At 52.0% G+C, this 20858-nt stretch overlaps 1 protein-coding gene and 1 pseudogene across 1 annotated transcript; one reads left to right on the forward strand and one right to left on the reverse strand.

Annotated features, from left to right (window-relative positions):
• Positions 1-14571: 14571 nt before the first annotated feature.
• On the reverse strand, positions 14572-16453 carry LOC147975133 (uncharacterized; annotated as a pseudogene).
• Positions 16454-17616: 1163 nt separating this feature from the next.
• LOC125548020 (uncharacterized) lies at positions 17617-20822 on the forward strand. Its single transcript, XM_048711732.2, has 4 exons — positions 17617-17816; positions 17933-18296; positions 18405-18518; positions 20684-20822. The coding sequence occupies exons 1-4, from the start codon at positions 17744-17746 to the stop codon at positions 20817-20819; spliced, it is 687 nt and encodes a 228-aa protein (XP_048567689.1). The 5' UTR covers positions 17617-17743; the 3' UTR covers positions 20820-20822.
• Positions 20823-20858: the final 36 nt, after the last annotated feature.

Below are 20858 nucleotides of genomic sequence, written 5' to 3' on the forward strand. Positions count from 1 at the left end.
AGAGGATTTCCTGGGATGCTTGGAAGCATCGACTGCATGCATTGGAAATGGAAGAAGTGCCCATTTGCTTGGCAGGGGATGTACAAAGGCGCCAAAGGCGTTTGCAGTGTGATACTTGAGGCGGTGGCCACACAAGACCTCTGGATTTGGCACTCCTTCTTTGGTACGCCAGGAACTCACAATAACATCAACGTGCTGCAGTGCTCCCATGTCTTTGCCAAGCTTGTTGAAGGTCATTCTCCTCCGGTGAACTTCGAGGTCAATGGGTGGCACTACAACAAGGAGTACTACCTAGCTGATGGCATCTATCCGAGATGGTCTACATTTGTGAAGATTATCTCAAACGTTGTGCCAGGAGGCAAGAAGTCCCACTTTGCCAAAGGTGCAGGAGGCTTGCATGAAGGATGTCGAGCGGGCATTTGGTGTGCTTCAATCCCGATTTGCTGTTGTTCGTTACCCTGCTTAGACCTGGTCGAAAGATCAAATGTGGGAGATCATGACTTGCTGTGTCATCTTGCACAACATGGTCATTGAGAGCGAGCAGGAAGAACCAGTGTTTGATACTAAACCATACTACAGGCAGGGTCCTCTAGCCGAAGTTGATCACCAGCTACCGGCAACCTGGACTGCCTACCTCAATATGCGTTAGGAGATCCGAGACACACAGGTGCATCAACAACTGCAGCCGGATCTGGTGGAGCACCTATGGAGGATCAAGGGCGACGCCTAGCTCAACGTGTGATGAAATATGACTTTTTATTTCTAGAACTATATAATTTGTTTAACTATTTGATTTTTATTGATTTTTTGTGATGAACTATGTGATACAAAAATTACTTATGTTGAAAATTTAAGCCGAACCATGCTGAACCACGCTGAATATGGGCCGATTCACGCCGATATCGGGCCATTTGTCGCCGAAAGTGGGCCGAAAAGCGGCCAGAAATGGGTCGATATCGGTGCTTGGGGGCAACCTGGGGGCGACGATTAGGTACCCAACCGCCGCCAGAACCGATTCTACCGCCGGCTGGCCCCCAGGAGGCGATTTTTATGCCTCCTGGGGGCGGGGGGGGGGGCAACGGCTGGAGATGCTCTTAGACTCCACACCCGACACACAAAAGCCACATGACACCCTTGACACACACAAAAGCCCCACTCATGGTGTCTGGTCAAAAACCATGTCCTGTAAGTGCTTGGTCAAAATATCATACTAGAATATTTTGATGTTGTCATTCTTGACTTTGAGATGTGCTTAGCCACAACTGTGGAGCTTATTGCAGGCACGGAGTAAAAGGCCACGACATTTTAGCAACGTGTGCATGTTTGGTTTCATGAGCAAAAGCACTACATGCCCTATAACATTGAGGTGATCAATGATTGCAATGCGAAGTACCCCATTATGATACACCATTCAAACAACCGTCAACAAGTATTGAGGTGCATATGCAAGTGCAAAGATAGTGGCCTAATGAAAAGCTCGTGAGTTTATAATTATGATAAATTTAAGGTTGGAGTAAAAGCATCGTGCTTTCCGTCGGTAACGGTCACACCTACGGGCATCGTTTCCTTCTTAGGGGTGTTGTTGTGGGTCACCTCATGGAGCCTAGGCTCCAGGGTGAAAATCCTAGTCCGTCCTCTAGGGCTCGACGATGGTAGCGCTTGGCGTCCTCACCCTATTAAGGCGTTGTCATGGAGTCCCAGTTCTTTTTGGTTGCACCTATCCAACGGATTTAGGCATGCCTTCCCTGGCGTATAGCCTCCTCGACTCTGTCATAGGGGTGGCCCTGATGATCTTCTATATTTTATATGCTTGCTATCTCCTGGCAGGAGCGACTCTCCACGGTTTGGCGTGAGGGGACAATTTCAACGGTGTGACTTGTCCTCCTCTAGAGATGGCTTGGTGTGTTGATACTACGGTGTCAGGTGGTCTCTCAAGGCTGCGCGGTTTCGGTCCTGTTCGGTAGTTTTGTTTGTCTCATGTTAAGTGTGAAGTCTTTTGTTTTCAAGCTCAATGTTGGGTTGGTACCACTTATGCCACTCGCTCGAACACCGTTTATTTTTATTTTGACCGGCCGGGTGGTTGTACGAGGATTTTCTTTTTTGAAGTGGCCAGCATTGCCGGCATTTCATTGATTTAAGCAGGAGGAAGAGTGACAAATGTGATCAAGTGATCAAGAGAGGAAAATTACAACTGCCCTGCAAAACGGTGGGGGTCTGCCGGGCCAAGGTCGCATGGCAATACTCTCACGTAATTTCCCCGAAGGGTAGCTCAATGCACTTTGCCCCGGCCATTCTCCATTGCTCCATGTCGCGCTTGCAGGCTGCAATGACGTGCTCTGCGTTTGACTGCTTCTGTCTGAAAATGCAGGCGTTGCGCTCTAACCAAAGTTGCCAGCATATGAGTGCGATCACGGTTTTAACACCCTTCCTGTGCCCTGGGGCAGCAGCCGTTATGATCTTTTGAACGCGTCCCGTTGTTGTTCTTCCATTGCCCCAGACAGCCCGATTCAATGAGGCGCACCCGTGCCAGGCTGCCCCGGCCTGCCATACTTAAAGAGCAACCGGGCACTCCCAGCAGAGGTGGACAGAGGTCTCGAGGTTGCGCATGCACATTGGGCAGAAATACCCATTGGCCCAGCCTCTCCTTTGCAGGCGATCATTGCACCATAGCCTATCGAGGTGCAGCAACCATAGGAACATCTTGATCTTGCCTGGCGCCCAGATTTTCCAGATGATAGATTTGAAGGAGGTGCCGTGTCTGTTGCTGAACTGAGCATTGTACGCTGAGTTTGTAGTGTAGCAGCCTGATGCGTTGAGCTTCCAACTAATGGAGTCTTGGGTTCCTGGGGTGGGAGTGGGGGCAGCCAGCCTGATCTCCCTTGCAAGCTGCACCACCTGCAGGGCAATGTCATCCGGGGCGCCACGCCTCAGATCCAAGATCCATCTATCCTCGTGCAGCGCGTCCTTGACCGAGCGGTTCTTCCTAGTCGATCTTGCAAACAGAGTGGGGAAGGCCTGATGAAGTGGACGTCCACCTAGCCATGAACAGAACCAGAAAGATGCCGTCGCTCCATCGCCAATGGTCACCGTCGTGGAGGCAGCGAACAGGGCCCTGTCCGCGGCATCGCAGGGCGTGCCCGTTCCTACCCATGGTTTATCTGGGTACGTCCAGGATTGCCATAGCCATCGCAGCCGTAGCGCCCTAGCGAAGCTAAGAAGATCGTGGATGCCGAGACCACCATACTGCTCCGGCATGGTCACCGTGCTCCAGCTCACCTTGCACTTTCCCCCGGACAGTACCTCGTCGCCCGCCCAAATAAAGCGCCGACGAGATTTGTCAATATCTTTGAAGAGTTCCTTTGGAGCACGAAGGGCGGTGAGAGCAAAAGTGGGCATGGCCGAGAGCACACAGCATACTAAAACGCGCCGCCCAGCCATCGGCAATAGTCTGCCTTTCCAGCCGGCTAGACGAGCACGGATCCTATCCAGAATGACCTGAAGATGCGCTAGCCTAATACGCCCCGTCGTGATTGGTAGGCCTAGATATCTAACCGGGAACGCCGTGATGATGCCGCCAAAATTCTGAAGGACATCCGAGATGTCTACGTCTTTGCACCTAATGGGAGCCGCGAGGGATTTGACAAGATTGACCTGAAGCCCTGTAGCGTCTCCGAAAAACCCCAGCAGTTCAACGAGGCTATCTACTTCGTGCCGGACGGGGTTGATGAAGATGACGGCGTCGTCGGCATATAAGTGTTGGAAATATGCCCTAGAGGCAATAATAAAAGCATTATTATTATATTTCCTTATTCATGATAATTGTCTTTATTCATGCTATAATTGTGTTATCCGGAAATCGTAATACATGTGTGAATAATAGACACCAACATGTCCCTAGTAAGCCTCTAGGTGACTAGCTCGTTGATCAACAGATAGTCATGGTTTCCTTACTATGGACATTGGATGTCATTGATAACGAGATCACATCATTAGGAGAATGATGTGATGGACAAGACCCAATCCTAAACATAGCACAAGATCGTATAGTTCGTTTGCTAGAGTTTTCCAATGTCAAGTATCTTTTCCTTAGACCATGAGATCGTGTAACTCCCGGATACCGTAGGAGTGCTTTGGGTGTACCAAACGTCACAACGTAACTGGGTGACTATAAAGGTATACTACGGGTATCTCCGAAAGTGTCTGTTGGGTTGACACGGATCAAGACTGGGATTTGTCACTCCGTGTGACGGAGAGGTATCACTGGGCCCACTCGGTAATGCATCATCATAATGAGCTCAAAGTGACCAAGTGTCTGGTCACGGGATCATGCATTACGGTACGAGTAAAGTGACTTGCCGGTAACGAGATTGAACGAGGTATTGGGATACCGACGATCGAATCTCGGGCAAGTAACATACCGATTGACGAAGGGAATTGTATACGGGGTTGCTTGAATCCTCGACATCGTGGTTCATCCGATGAGATCATCGAGGAGCATGTGGGAGCCAACATGGGTATCCAGATCCCGCTGTTGGTTATTGACCGGAGGGCGATCTCGGTCATGTCTACATGTCTCCCGAACCCGTAGGGTCTACACACTTAAGGTTCGGTGACGCTAGGGTTGTAGGGATATGTATATGCAGTAACCCGAATGTTGTTCGGAGTCCCGGATGAGATCTCGGACGTCACGAGGAGTTCCGGAATGGTCCGGAGGTAAAGAATTATATATGGGAAGTCTTGTTTTGGTCACCGGAAAGGTTTCGCGCATTATCGGTATTGTACCGGGAGTGCCGAAAGGGGTCCGGGGGTCCACCAAGGGGGTCCACCTGCCCCGGGGGGGCACATGGGCTGTAGGGGTGTGCGCCTTGGCCTATATGGGCCAAGGGCACCAGCCCCAAGAGGCCCATGCGCCAAGAGATGAGGGAAAGGAAGAGTCCTAAAGGGGGAAGGCACCTCCTAGGTGCCTTGGGGAGGATGGACTCCTCCCTGGCCGCACCCTTCCTCAGAGGAAGGGCCAAGGCTGCGCCCCCCCTCTCCCTTGGCCCTATATATAGTGGGGGGAAGGGAGGGCAGCCACACCTAAGCCCTGGCGCCTCCCTCTCCCTCTCCAACACCTCCTCCTCCTCCGTAGAGCTTGGCGAAGCCCTGACGGAGTACTGCAGCTCCACCACCACCACGCCGTCGTGCTGCTGCTGGAGCCATCTTCCCCAACCTCTCCTTCCCCTTGCTGGATCAAGAAGGAGGAGATGTCACGCTGACCGTACATGTGTTGAACACGGAGGTGCCGTCCGTTCGGCGCTAGGATCTCCGGTGATTTGGATCACGTCGAGTACGCCTTCCTCATCCCCGTTCTTTCAACGCTTCCGCGCGTGATCTACAAAGGTATGTAGATGCAATCCGATCACTCGTTGCTAGATGAACTCCTAGATGGATCTTGGTGAAACCGTAGGAAATTTTTTTGTTTTCTGCAACGTTCCCCAACAGTGGCATCATGAGCTAGGTCTATGCGTAGTTCTCTTGCACGAGTAGAACACAATTTGTTGTGGGCGTTGATGTTGTCAACTTTCTTGCCGCTACTAGTCTTATCTTGCTTCAACGGTATTGTGGGATGAAGCGGCCCGGACCAACCTTACACGTACGCTTACGTGAGACCGGTTCCACCGACTAACATGCACAAGTTGCATAAGGTGGCTGGCGGGTGTCTGTCTCTCCCACTTTAGTTGGAGCGGATTCGATGAAAAGGGTCCTTATGAAGGGTAAATAGAAGTTGACAAATCACGTTGTGGCTTTCACGTAGGTAAGAAAACGTTCTTGCTAGAACCCTTTTGCAGCCACGTAAAACTTGCAACAACAATTAGAGGACGTCTAACTTGTTTTTGCAGCAAGTGTTCTGTGATGTGATATGGCCAAAGTTGTGATGAATGATGAATGATATATATGTGATGTATGAGATGTTCATGCTATTGTAATAAGAATCACGACTTGCATGTCGATGAGTATGACAACCGGCAGGAGCCATAGGAGTTGTCTTTATTTTTTGTATGACCTGCGTGTCATTGAGAAACGCCATGTAAATTACTTTACTTTATTGCTAAACGCGTTAGCCGTAGTAGTAGAAGTAATAGTTGGCGAGCAACTTCATGGAGACACGATGATGGAGATCATGATGATGGAGATCATGGTGTCATGCCGGTGACAAGATGATCATGGAGCCCCAAGATGGAGATCAAAGGAGCTATGTGATATTGGCCATATCATGTCACTATTATTGTTTGATTGCATGTGGTGTTTATCATGTTTCTGCATCTTGTTTACTTAGAACGACGGTAGTAAATAAGATGATCCCTCATAATAATTTCAAGAAAGTGTTCCCCCTAACTGTGCACCGTTGCGACAGTTCGTTGTTTCGAAGCACCACGTGATGATCGGGTGTTAGATTCTAACGTTCACATACAACGGGTGTAAGACAGATTTACACATGCAAACACTTAGGTTGACTTGACGAGCCTAGCATGTACAGACATGGCCTCGGAACACAGAAGACCGAAAGGTCGAGCATGAGTCGTATAGAAGATACGATCAACATGAAGATGTTCGCCGATGTTGACTAGTCCGTCTCACGTGATGATCGGACACGGCCTAGTTAACTCAGATCATGTTATACTTAGATTACTGTAGGGATGTCTATCTAAGTGGGAGTTCATTGAATAATTTGATTAGATGAACTTAATTATCATGAACTTAGTCTAAATTTTTTACAATATGTCTTGTAGATCAAATGGCCAACGTAGTCCTCAACTTCAACGCGTTCCTAGAGAAAACCAAGCTGAAAGACGATGGCAGCAACTACACGGACTGGGTCCGGAACCTGAGGATCATCCTCATAGCTGCCAAGAAAGATTATGTCCTACAAGCACCGCTAGGTGACGCACCTGTTCTCCCTGCAGAACAAGACGTTATGAACGCTTGGCAGGCACGTACCGATGACTACTCCCTCGTTCAGTGCGGCATGCTTTACAGCTTAGAGCCGGGGCTCCAAAAGCGTTTTGAGAGACGCGGAGCATATGAGATGTTCGAAGAGCTGAAAATGGTTTTCCAAGCTCATGCCCGGGTCGAGAGATATCAAGTCTCCGACAAGTTCTTCAGCTGTAAGATGGAGGAAAACAGTTCTGTCAGTGAGCACATACTCACTATGTCTGGGTTGCATAACCGCTTGACTCAGCTGGGAGTTAATCTCTCGGATGATGCGGTCATTGACAGAATCCTTCAGTCACTTCCATCGAGCTACAAGAGCTTTGTGATGAACTTCAATATGCAGGGGATGGAAAAGACCATTCCTGAAGTATTTGCAATGCTGAAATCAGCAGAGGTCGAAGTCAAAAAGGAACATCAAGTGTTGATGGTGAATAAAACCACTAAGTTCAAGAAGGGCAAGGGTAAGAAAGCCTTCAAGAAGGACGGCAAGAGAGTTGCCTTGCCCGGCAAGCAAGCTGCTGGGAAGAAGCCAAAGAATGGACCCAAGCCCGAGACTGAGTGCTTTTATTGCAAGGGAAGTGGTCACTGGAAGCGGAACTGCCCCAAATACTTAGCGGACAAGAAGGCCGGCATCGCGAAAGGAGCTGCGAAATAAGCGGAGACTGGCGAAGGACGAGGTGACAATGCGCGTCGGGAATGGTTCCAAGGTCAATGTGATCGCCGTTGGCACGCTACCTCTACATTTACCTTCGGGATTAGTTTTAAACCTTAATAATTGTTATTTAGTGCCAGCTTTGAGCATGAACATTGTATCAGGATCTCGTTTAATTCGAGATGGCTACTCATTTAAATCCGAGAATAATGGTTGTTCTATTTATATGAGAGATATGTTTTATGGTCATGCTCCGATGGTGAATGGTTTATTCTTAATGAATCTCGAGCGTAATGCTACACATGTTCATAGTGTGAGTACCAAAAGATGTAAGATTGATAATGATAGTCCCACATACTTGTGGCACTGCCGCCTTGGTCACATAGGTGTCAAACGCATGAAGAAGCTCCATGCTGATGGACTTTTAGAGTCTCTTGATTACGAATCATTTGACACGTGCGAACCATGCCTCATGGGTAAAATGACCAAGACTCCGTTCTCAGGAACAATGGAGCGAGCAACCAACTTATTGGAAATCATACATACTGATGTGTGCGGTCCAATGAGTGTTGAGGCTCGCGGTGGCTATCGTTATGTTCTCACCCTCACTGATGACTTGAGTAGATATGGGTATGTCTACTTAATGAAACACAAGTCTAAGACCTTTGAAAAGTTCAAGGAATTTCAGAGTGAGGTTGAGAATCAACGTGACAAGAAAATCAAGTTCCTGCGATCAGATCGTGGAGGAGAATACTTGAGTCACGAGTTTGGCACACACTTAAGAAAATATGGAATAGTTTCACAACTCACGCCGCCTGGAACACCTCAGCGTAATGGTGTGTCCGAACGTCGTAATCGCACTCTATTAGATATGGTGCGATCTATGATGTCTCTTACCGATTTACCGCTATCTTTTTGGGGCTATGCTTTAGAGACTGCCGCATTCACTTTAAATAGGGATCCGTCGAAATCCGTTGAGACGACACCGTATGAATTATGGTTTGGGAAGAAACCTAAGCTGTCATTTCTAAAAGTTTGGGGATGCGATGCTTATGTCAAGAAACTTCAACCTGAAAAGCTCGAACCCAAGTCGGAAAAATGCGTCTTCATAGGATACCCTAAAGAAACTATCGGGTATACCTTCTACCTCAGATCCGAAGGCAAGATCTTTGTTGCCAAGAATGGATCCTTTCTAGAGAAGGAGTTTCTCTCGAAAGAAGTAAGTGGGAGGAAAGTAGAACTTGATGAAGTATTACCTCTTGAACCGGAAAATGGCGCAACTCAAGAAAATGTTCCTGAGGTGCCTGCACCGACTAGAGAGGAAGTTAATGATGATGATCAGAATACTTCTGATCAAGCTCCTACTGAAATTCGAAGGTCCACAAGGACACGTTCCGCACCAGATTGGTACGGCAACCCTGTCTTGGAAATCATGTTGTTAGACAACGGTGAACCTTCGAACTATGAAGAAGCGATGGCGGGCCCGGATTACGACAAATGGCTGGAAGCCATGAAATCCGAGATAGGATCCATGTATGAAAACGAAGTATGGACTTTGACTGACTTGCCCGTATAGCGGCGAGCCATAGAAAATAAATGGATTTTTAAGAAGAAGACAGACGCGGATGGTAATGTGACCATCTATAAAGCTCGGCTTGTCGCTAAGGGTTATCGACAAGTTCAAGGGGTTGACTACGAGGAGACTTTCTCACCGGTAGCGAAGCTAAAGTCCGTCCGAATCATGTTAGCAATTGCCGCATTCTACGATTATGGGCTGGTGCAAGCATCTCGGAGTTGGAACATTCGCTTTGATGAGATGATCAAAGCGTTTGGGTTTACGCAGACTTATGGAGAAGCCTGTGTTTACAAGAAAGTGAGTGGGAGCTCTGTAGCATTTCTCATATTATATGTAGATGACATACTTTTGATGGGAAATGATATAGAGATTTTGGACAGCATTAAGGCCTACTTGAATAAGAGTTTTTCAATGAAGGACCTTGGAGGAGCTGCTTATATATTAGGCATCAAGATCTATAGAGATAGATCAAGACGCCTCATAGGTCTTTCACAAAGCACATACCTTGACAAGATATTGAAGAAGTTCAATATGGATCAGTCTAAGAAGGGGTTCTTGCCTGTATTGCAAGGTGTGAAATTGAGCTCAGCTCAATGTCCGACCACGGCAGAAGATATAGAAGAGATGAGTGTCATCCCCTATGCCTCAGCCATAGGGTCTATTATGTATGCCATGCTGTGTACCAGACCTGATGTAAACCTTGCCGTAAATTTGGTAGGAAGGTACCAAAGTAATCCCGGCAAGGAACACTGGACAGCGGTCAAGAATATCCTGAAGTACCTGAAAAGGACTAAGGAAATGTTTCTCGTTTATGGAGGTGACGAAGAGCTTGTCGTAAAAGGATACGTCGACGCTAGCTTCGACACAGATCTGGATGACTCTAAGTCACAAACCGGATACGTGTATATTTTGAATGGTGGGGCAGTAAGCTGGTGCAGTTGCAAGCAGAGCGTCGTGGCGGGATCTACATGTGAAGCGGAGTACATGGCAGCCTCGGAGGCAGCGCATGAAGCAATTTGGGTGAAGGAGTTCATCACCGACCTAGGAGTCATACCCAATGCGTCGGGGCCAATCAAACTCTTCCGTGACAACACTGGAGCTATTGCACTTGCCAAGGAGCCCAGGTTTCACAAGAAGACCAGGCACATCAAGCGTCGCTTCAACTCCATTCGTGAAAATCTTCAAGATGGAGACATAGATATTTGTAAAGTACATACGAACCTGAATGTAGCAGATCCGTTGACTAAACCTCTCCCTAGAGCAAAACATGATCAACACCAGAATTCCATGGGTGTTCCATTCATCACAATGTAACTAGATTATTGACTCTAGTGCAAGTGGGAGACTGTTGGAAATATGCCCTAGAGGCAATAATAAAAGCATTATTATTATATTTCCTTATTCATGATAATTGTCTTTATTCATGCTATAATTGTGTTATCCGGAAATCGTAATACATGTGTGAATAATAGACACCAACATGTCCCTAGTAAGCCTCTAGGTGACTAGCTCGTTGATCAACAGATAGTCATGGTTTCCTTACTATGGACATTGGATGTCATTGATAACGAGATCACATCATTAGGAGAATGATGTGATGGACAAGACCCAATCCTAAACATAGCACAAGATCGTATAGTTCGTTTGCTAGAGTTTTCCAATGTCAAGTATCTTTTCCTTAGACCATGAGATCGTGTAACTCCCGGATACCGTAGGAGTGCTTTGGGTGTACCAAACGTCACAACGTAACTGGGTGACTATAAAGGTATACTACGGGTATCTCCGAAAGTGTCTGTTGGGTTGACACGGATCAAGACTGGGATTTGTCACTCCGTGTGACGGAGAGGTATCACTGGGCCCACTCGGTAATGCATCATCATAATGAGCTCAAAGTGACCAAGTGTCTGGTCACGGGATCATGCATTACGGTACGAGTAAAGTGACTTGCTGGTAACGAGATTGAACGAGGTATTGGGATACCGACGATCGAATCTCGGGCAAGTAACATACCGATTGACGAAGGGAATTGTATACGGGGTTGCTTGAATCCTCGACATCGTGGTTCATCCGATGAGATCATCGAGGAGCATGTGGGAGCCAACATGGGTATCCAGATCCCGCTGTTGGTTATTGACCGGAGAGCGATCTCGGTCATGTCTACATGTCTCCCGAAGCCGTAGGGTCTACACACTTAAGGTTCGGTGACGCTAGGGTTGTAGGGATATGTATATGCAGTAACCCGAATGTTGTTCGGAGTCCCGGATGAGATCTCGGACGTCATGAGGAGTTCCGGAATGGTCCGGAGGTAAAGAATTATATATGGGAAGTCTTGTTTTGGTCACCGAAAAGGTTTCGCGCATTATCGGTATTGTACCGGGAGTGCCGAAAGGGGTCCGAGGGTCCACCAAGGGGGTCCACCTGCCCCGGGGGGGCACATGGGCTGTAGGGGTGTGCGCCTTGGCCTATATGGGCCAAGGGCACCAGCCCCAAGAGGCCCATGCGCCAAGAGATGAGGGAAAGGAAGAGTCCTAAAGGGGGAAGGCACCTCCTAGGTGCCTTGGGGAGGATGGACTCCTCCCTGGCCGCACCCTTCCTTGGAGGAAGGGCCAAGGCTGCGCCCCCCCTCTCCCTTGGCCCTATATATAGTGGGGGGAAGGGAGGGCAGCCACACCTAAGCCCTGGCGCCTCCCTCTCCCTCTCCAACACCTCCTCCTCCTCCGTAGAGCTTGGCGAAGCCCTGACGGAGTACTGCAGCTCCACCACCACCATGCCGTCGTGCTGCTGCTGGAGCCATCTTCCCCAACCTCTCCTTCCCCTTGCTGGATCAAGAAGGAGGAGACGTCACGCTGACCGTACGTGTGTTGAACACGGAGGTGCCGTCCGTTCGGCGCTAGGATCTCCGGTGATTTGGATCACGTCGAGTACGCCTTCCTCATCCCCGTTCTTTCAACGCTTCCGCGCGTGATCTACAAAGGTATGTAGATGCAATCCGATCACTCGTTGCTAGATGAACTCCTAGATGGATCTTGGTGAAACCGTAGGAAATTTTTTTGTTTTCTGCAACGTTCCCCAACAATAAGCTCGTGCGCATCCTCGCCGCCGGGCCCGGGATGGGATTCAGCACGCCCCTCCTAGTGGTAGCATTAAGGAGGCGGTGTAGTGGGTCGATGCAAAGGATGAGGAGAAGCGGCGAGAGGGAATCTCCCTGTCGGAGACCACGGAGGTGGAGGACGATGTCACCAGGATCGCCATTGAGAATGCAGGACGAGTTGGAGGAAGATAGCAGAAGGGCGATCCAATCCCTCCAACGGGCTGAGAACCCCAGCTTCTGCAGCAGTTCTAGCAAGTATTCCCAAGAGATGCTATCAAAGGCCCTAGCTATGTCTAGCTTAAGAAGAAGCGCTGGGGTTTTATTTCTATGAAGAGCTCGGACAGAGTTTTGCACGTAAAGGTAACTGTCATGGATGCATTTCCCGCGTTGAAAGGCCGTTTGAGCAGGTGAGATAATCTTGTCCATAACAGCAGCCAGCCTCATGGATAGCACTTTAGTGATCAGCTTGGCGATGGAATGTATCAGGCTTATAGGTCTGTAGTCGCTCATTCTAGTGGCTCCATCCTTCTTGGGCAAGAGGGCGATCATTGCCGAGTTGATTTCAGCAAAGTTCCCCTCAGCTAGGTTGTAGAAGTGATTGAACACTGCCATGACGTCATTTTTAGTGGTGCCCCAGCAATCTCTGAAGAATGTTCCCGAGAAGCCGTCAGGGCCTGGCGCTTTCTCTGCTGGGGATGCTATGATGGCAGCCCAAACCTCAGGCTCCGAGAAAGGATTATCCAGCCCCTCGTTATGAATACTTGGCATATCCAATTCCTCCCAGTTGATGGTGCATTGCCTATCCTCCTTTTTCCCCAGCAGGTTTGCAAAATGATCGTGAGCAATTTCTTTCTTTTCTTCATGCGCAGTGGATGTCCTTGTTTCTGTTTGCAGTGAGTGAATGAAGTTCTTTCTCCTTCTAGAGTTGATCTTTGCTTGGAAGAAGGCCGTTCTTGCATCTCCCGCCTTGAGCCAGGTAATCCTTGAAGCCTGTCTTTTCCTTGCTCTTTCTACTGCAGCCAGTCCAAGGGTATGAAGTTTCAACTGTTTCCTTAGCCAGAATTCTTGTTGCATCAGACCTCTTTTTTCTTGAGCAATATCGAGTCTTAGGATTACTTCGCAGGCCAAGTGAAACTGAATCTTTGCATCGCTGAAGAGAGACGTTGCCCAAATTTTGAGATCGTGCGCCATCCTCTGCATCTTCTTCTTGAGCCTGACGATCGGACAAGTGTGGTTCACTGGGCGCTGCCAAGCTCTTTCCACTGTTTCCTGAAAGTGAGGGAAACGCGGCCAAAACGACTCAAAACGGAACGCAACTCTTTTGCGAGGTGCCGCAGTGTTTGCAAGAAGCAGAGGGCAGTGGTCTGAACAAGCTGTTGCCGTGGCCATTAGTATGAACGAGGGGAAGAGGGCGTCCCATTCGGAGTTGCAGAACACTTTGTCGATGCTGACCATCATTGGGTTTTGCCGCTCATTTGTCCAGGTGAATCTTCTATTCTTGCATTTAATCTCTTTTAAGCCTGATCTGTCGATCGCTGACCTGAACATGCCCATGGTCCTCCTGTTCAGGTTGAGATTGCTTTTGTCGCGGGCTTCATATATGATGTTGAAATCTCCATTTAGCAGCCAGGGCTCTCCTTGCGGGGGTGCAACGTGCGCCATTTCGGCAAGGAAGTCATCTTTTCGTGTATCATCTACAGGCCCATAGACAGTTGTGAGCCAAAATTCCACTCTGTCCTGGATCAGAGATACTTTTCCGGTGATGGAGAAATTTCCGACTGCGTGTGTCACAAAACTGACTAAGCTCTTGTCCCAGAGAACATCGATTCCCCCTCTAGTGCCGATCGCTGAGAGGACAGCGCATCCTTCCAATCTGCTGCCGCCCAGTTCTGCAACAATGCTGGGCGTCCAAGTTTCTAACTTAGTCTCCTGCAGGCAGAGAATGCTTGCCCGCTGCGCATCTGCTATCTGGCGCACGGCCGTACACCTGGCTGGCATGTTCAGACCTCTAATGTTCCAACTTAAGATTGCACAGCTCGTGTTACTCATCAGGAACATGAAACAGCTCATGGAGAGACGGCAGCATCGACGAATTCCGACAGCTAAAATCCTTAACACAGTAAAGAAGAAACAACTAATACACAGCCTTTCTAGCCCGGGGGCGTCGTCGACCAACAATAGGCCCCAAATTCCGACGACGAGGACTAAGCCACCTACCACTACTGAAACAGAGAAAAACTAAACCTAGCTCGAGCCGGCCTATTGCCGGCCGCTACCGGAGACTACTACATAGAAGGAGGGGCGCTAACATGACTACACACGAGCCTCCTCGGCTTCAGCTTCAGGCCCAGCCATGCCCACGGCCACGCGCAACGCCTCCTTCTCGAGCTTGGTCAGCTTGGCGATGACGTTGATGTCGTCGACGGAGAGCGGTTCGTCGAACCTACGGATGAGGGCTTCGGCAGCCTTGGCAGTCATTTTCTCCTTTGGCCCCAGTAGACCCAGCCCTTTCACCAGGCGTAGCGTGGCGCGCTCGGCGACAGGTGTGGTGTTGTTCTGAGCGGCCTGACGGGCACTCTGGCGCGGTGGTGGCGTGGAAGTTGCCCTGGATTTGCCCGGGGCAGAGTACCTCCTGGACGGAGGCAGCGGCAGCAGGGCTGGAGTAGGGCTGGAGAAGAGGTCACGAGTAGCAGCGCCAGGATCTTGAATCTCCAGGTGGCACACTTGTTCAGTTATCTCCCCGAGCTGCATCTGGACTGTTGCTGCAGCTGTAGGTGTTTTGCAGCTGAAACTTGCAGGGTTGTGACATGGCCCAGAAAGCGTTGGCCCGAAATGATCCGGGCCGTCCTTCTGGGCATCTTCATGCTGCACCTTGTCTCTGTCGGTGAACTCCAGCGGCGCGGCCAGCACCGCTTCAATCTCTGCGTCGAGGTGGACAGCATCAGTGTTGGTCGATTCCATGGTGGCGATCGGCCCCTTAGCTTGGGCGAAGAACTGTGCGAGGTCGTCGTTGAGGGCTTCGGAGGTGAGGTGGGCGGGCGGAGCTGGGTCGGCCTTGGACGCGGCCTGACTTGCACTCTTCTTGGAGTCGTGGCCACTGGTCTTGTGCCTGTTGCTGTTGGACTTGCGGGCCCGTTCCTTGGAGCTGCCAGAGCGGTGGCGCGGCGAGCGGCTACGGACACGGCGGTCCCTGGACGAGACCTCAGCCTGCGCCTGGTGGCTGCGCCCGCGGCCCAGCAACGTATCCTTCCATGATCGTCGGTCGGCCCCGTCGTTGTCAGGGTCACGCCGAGAGCCGCTGAGAGTCATGCCCCGGCAACCGGTGTCCACCACCGGGGCACGGGCCTGGCGTCTGTGTGGCTCCTCACGTTGGCCATCTTCGACGTGCATGGACCAAGTGCCGGGGAAGATGTGCGGCAACGCGTTTTCGTCGTCAGAACCGGATGAAGGCAGCCCACTCTGCAGTGAGTGGGAGGAGCGCGGGGAGCGCGGAGACCAGTCTTCGATGAGGTCCACGTGGATGAGCATGTCGAAGCGCGTCGCGCCCGAAGGAGGCGCCACCCTACGGTCTGGCGGGGAGAAGCCAACCATCTCCTCCACCCGACCGGCGCCCCGCGGGAGCTTCCAGTAGGTGTGCCTGGTGGGGATGAAGGCCATGTCCCACACCCAGACCCAGCAGGCGAAGGTCTTGGTGTGGCCGCGCTCCAGCGTACGGCTATCGAGCCGGTCGACGCACACCTTGTCGCCGAGCACCTCCTGCGCCCCCTCAATGGACCAGTATTGCATGGGCATGTGCTCGATGACGCAGCGCACGTGCAGGTTGCTCGCGCCAGGGCTGGATGGCGAGGTTGATGCCGTCGACGTGCAGAGTGCCGCGACGCACTGCGTTGGTGTGGTGCGCCGGCTGGGTGAAGACGACGAGGAAGTCTTCAGGCTGGTGCGCAGTGACCTGCAGATGGTGAGGCGGGACGCAGAGCTGGGCCTTGAAGGCCCGCCCGACGGCCATCGGGGACGTGGCCGCCACCCCGTCCAGAGCGCGCAGCGTGACCGCATGCTGCGTGAGGAAGAAGACGGACCGCTCCACCTCCACCGAGGAGAACCCCACCTTGTGGCTGGTGCGGGGGCGGCGTGCAGGGTCAGACAGGCTCAGCTCAGCCATCGGCGGAGCGGGGGGGGGGGGGGGGTGGGGTGGGGCGGCTGGGGTGGCGACGGAGATGGGGGTGGCAGCGGAGGGAATTGCAGGCGGGAGTGCACTGGGGGACGAGGAGCAAGCGGACCTAATCTAGCAGCAGCAGAGCCACCCGGGCCATTGCGAGGATTTTGAGGACACTCACGGCCAAAGTGCCCCGGGCGCTCACAGATGATGCAATGGAGCGGGTCCCTACAATCTTTCCGGCGGTGGAGCTTGCTGAGGCACCGGAAGCAGCGGCCGCGGAAGCGGCTTAAGAAGGCCTCCCGCCCACCGGCCGCATTGAACTCAGCCCGGCGATCCTGGGAGCGTTGCGGAGGGGCCCTGCTATTATCCGGCAGATCGGAGGGGCGGCCGCGGTTCTTCTTGGAGGAGACAGCCGTCCATCCACCGTCCAGCCCCAAAGAGGAAGGATTATCGGGGGGCGGGGCGACTATAATGGACTGGAGGCGACGGGCGGGGGGCACCCCAAGATCCACGGGATCTGCAGCAGAGCCATCGGCGACTACTATGGACTGGAGGCGACGGGCGGGGGGGACCCCAAGATCCACGGGATCTGCAGCAGAGCCATCCGCAACTACGATGGATTTAAGGCGCGGAGCCGGAAACTCCGGCGACTCCGGCCCAATAACTGCGCCCGCAACCGCGGAGCACTCACCACGCTGCAGGAGTCGTGGCTGAAACTCCGGATTTGGGGCCGGGGAGACGCCGCAACAATGGAGCGCGCTGGTGGGGGAAGGAGCCGTCTGCGAACTGCGGGGCGAAATCGGGGTCCCGCCGCAGACCCGTAACTGGATCCGGGACGGGGGGAGCGCGGCGCGCCCATGCCGCCGCGGGAGAGGGCGAAAGGGGGGGAGGGGGGGAGGGCTGTGCGCGGTGGCCGCCGCGGCCGGAGTGGCCAGCGTCGTGTGGGACGGGGGCGGGGAGCTCAGCTCAGCTTGCTTGTATGGTCACGAGGATTTTCTCAGCTCGACCAAAGCCTGTTTCTTGGTTTTGAAACATTTCGGCCGTTTTTTAAGACGGCGTACAAATAATACTACCTGCACTTGGATGCACCGGATCTCATGTCGGCCTTCCGATGAAAGGCATCTCGGCAGAGCGACCTTTCCAAGCGCGGGCGCATCCTTCCTTTATCCTCCCAACGCATGCAAGAACCAAGAACAGCGCGCGGATTACGAGGCGGGAGATTTGGCGGCAAACCGCCGCGCGAGTTCATCCATCTCCGCCCCGTAAAAAGAAATTCAGGGTTAAGCTGGATGAATGGATGAGCTGTCCAAGGAGCAGATCGACGAGTTCCGGGCGGCCTTCAACCTCTTCGACAAGGATGGCGACGGTGTGATTCCTTGTTCCTCCATTCGATCGCCATTGGCATGCATCGCTCGATTCGATCGCCATTGGCACGCACGCACGCAACAAGATTTGATTCCGCGCGCGCGCGAAAACCTACAGGGACGATCACGACCAAGGAGCTCGGCACGGTGATGCGGTCGCTGGGGCAGCGCCCGTCGGAGGAGGAGCTGCGGGAGATGATCGCGGAGGTGGACACCGACGGCAACGGCGTCGTGGATTTCTCCGAGTTCCTCACCCTCCTCGACCGCAAGATGCGCGGCGCCGAGGACGAGCTCCGCGAGGCCTTCCGCGTCTTCGACCAGGACAAGGACGGCTTCATCTCGCTCGACGAGTTCCGGCACGTCATGGTCAAGCTCGGCGAGCGCCTCTCCGACGAGGAGCTCGCGGAGATGCTCCGCGAGGCCGACCTCGACGGCGACGGCCAGATCAACTACTCCGAGTTCGCTAGGGTCATGATGGCCAAGTCAGTGCCATTCCGTCTCTCATGCATCTTCTCACGGCAAATCTGCAATGAAATGTTCTTCATTTTCTTTTCCGGCCTAATTCAATCAATGAACCAATCAATCTGCAGGATGGACTCGACGGGATCAAAACCATCGGCGCCGCCGCTCTTCAAGAATGGACTCCGGGTCTGCCGCTACCTTCTGGCCTTCCGGATCATGCAGATTGGCCGGAGTAAACGAGGGTACACTCCATCATGCAACCTTTTTTTTTTGGAACGAAGGCTCAAGAGGATCCCGGCTTTGAATTAACAAAGCCATCAACCGGCCAAAGATTACACAAGGCCATCAATACAACCAACACGGAACAAAGTGTTGCCTAGCAGCTTACAAGCACCAAAGACTACAAGACCTACATAAGAATCCTAAATAAGCTCTAGCTTGTAGTCGACGGAGTCCTCCGAGTGAACTTGTCCCAGAAGAGCGAACAGAGAGGAACATCAGACGGCGGCAGTGCCGAACGACAAAGGACCGCGCCCTCATCTACCCAGGGAGGTGGAACACCGAAATCGCGCCGTTGTTCTCCAAATCCGGAGGGGACCCCTGCCCCTCGCCTTGGCTCGAAAGGCGCCGGACCGTCGGAAGATGGAATCGCTCATCCTAGAGCAAAGAACGGGCACGGTTCCGGCCACCAAGGGAGATACTCAGCCCGACCTATCGCTGCACGAAGGAAACCCGAGGCTATCCACACCGAGGCTCTCTGATACAAGCACGAAGAGGAAAAACTGCACAAGGGACGAAAGTGCCTTTCTGCTCCCGAGCTCATTTGAGCTCGGTGAACGGTAAAATCGAAAAAAAAATCAAAAAAAATTCAAAAAATTCCAATTTTTTTGGGAGAAACATTGACAAAAGTTCTAAGTGCTTGCAAAAATTCATCATGAAATCACATTCCTGTAAAGCGTGGCAAAAAAAATCAGTGCTCCAAAATGCTTTTGAAAGTAGCTTCTTCAGAGTACTGATTTTGTTTTTTTTGCCACGCCTTCTAGAAATGTGATTTCATGGCGAATTTCTGCAAGCACTTAGAACTTTTGTCAATGTTTCTCCTAAAAAAATTGGATTTTTTTTAATTTTTTTTGATTTTACTGTTCACTCGAACTCATTTGAGTTGGGGTGCAGAAACTCCGCGTCCCACAAGGGAGCTGTCATTGAACAAACATACAGAGAAAAGAGATGAAGCACCACAATTAAAATTAGCTCAGGCCCGCAGAAATCAGCCATGTCCATGTCATTGCATCGAGCAGTTGCAAGTGAGGACCCCTATCCCCTCCCTGCCCAAGGCAATGACGCCAATCAAGCAGAAGCTGACCGTCAACCGAACAAATCATAAGGAGTGCCGAGCTGCACTAATTCAGAAACAAAGCACCATGTTCCATCTCCCTCGCCGAAGACGCAGCCACCACGATGCCCCACTGCACACTCCCACCTTGCCCAAGACGACACCTTCAAGAAAGAGGCGACGCACACCGCGCCGTTGCCGTCCAGTCTATGCAAGACAAGGGATTTCTCCCGGGAAAGAAGCGGGAGGGAGAGGAACCGAACCTCGACGACGCCTCCGTGGAGGGGAACGGCACCAGCCGATGTCGCCGCCGCCGTGGCCAGAGAACCAGCCAAGGATTTCTCCCGGTCCAAGTTCGCGACTCTTGGCAGTCCACCTTCATCGGCGCCCGCGACCCAAGGCCTCTGACGACCAGATCCGGCATGAAGCAGCGCTGCGGGGGGGGGGGGGGGGGGGGAGGGAGGGAGGGAGGGAGGCCTCCTTTAAATCCGGACGCGAGCCAGGAGGACGCACCACCCGCTACGACCGGCGACAACTCCCGCCGTCCCTCGCCACCCACGCGGCCGAGGAGACACAGGAGCAACACCTACGACACCGCTCGCTGTAGAAGACGGCGCCGGAAGCCCTCCGCGAGGGAGCAGCCAGATCCTCGCTGCCGCCGCCCTTGGTGGCCACACGGAGTTCGCCGGAGGCCTCCTCAGGCGGCGACGAGGGGGGAAGGAGGAGGGGTGGGAGGACTGGTGGCTAGGGTTTCGTCGCCTCCCGAGTCGCCCCAAGCGGAGCGACGCGGGGGCGGGTCGGTCCTGGGCCGTTCACTCCACTTTCAGTTCTCCACTCCCCCCTCTTTCCCTCTTTGGATCGGTTCCTACTGGGATTCCCACCATGCAACTTGAGTTAACTACTAGTCTTCATAGGCAAAACCTTCTTCATCTTTCTCCTATCTTTTGCACTTGCAAGGCAGCATCTTTAACCGAAACGACGATGAGCATGAACCCAATGTATATATGATACTACTAGAATGCTATGTGTTCCTATCTCACACTGCATGTTGCTCGTGTCATGTGCAAATGGCAGACGGCGGAAGTCACAGGAAAACAGCCGTGAGATGGTAGGAGAGAAGACCGACGGCGATGCAGATCCCCCGCCGGAACAAGGAAACAAGGACAAGGACAAACGAGGAAGCTGCATCCCCTCATGTATCATCCTCTGAAAATTCAGGCTTTTTGTTTCACCCTTCAGTTCTGATTTA

The sequence above is a fragment of the Triticum urartu genome, chromosome 4A (assembly GCF_056163025.1).
Source record: "Triticum urartu cultivar PI428250 chromosome 4A, HENAU_Tu73, whole genome shotgun sequence".
Lineage (NCBI taxonomy): Eukaryota > Viridiplantae > Streptophyta > Magnoliopsida > Poales > Poaceae > Triticum > Triticum urartu.

What these genes read in the sequence shown, in the direction of transcription:
- LOC125548020 (XM_048711732.2), top strand. Translation starts at nt 17,744, where the DNA reads ATGGATGAGCTGTCCAAGGAGCAGATCGACGAGTTCCGGGCGGCCTTC. An exon ending in CTTCGACAAGGATGGCGACG is followed by an intron (nt 17,817 to 17,932) that starts GTGTGATTCCTT and finishes GAAAACCTACAG; the next exon opens with GGACGATCACGACCAAGGAG. An exon ending in ATTGGCCGGAGTAAACGAGG is followed by an intron (nt 18,519 to 20,683) that starts GTACACTCCATC and finishes TGCAAATGGCAG; the next exon opens with ACGGCGGAAGTCACAGGAAA.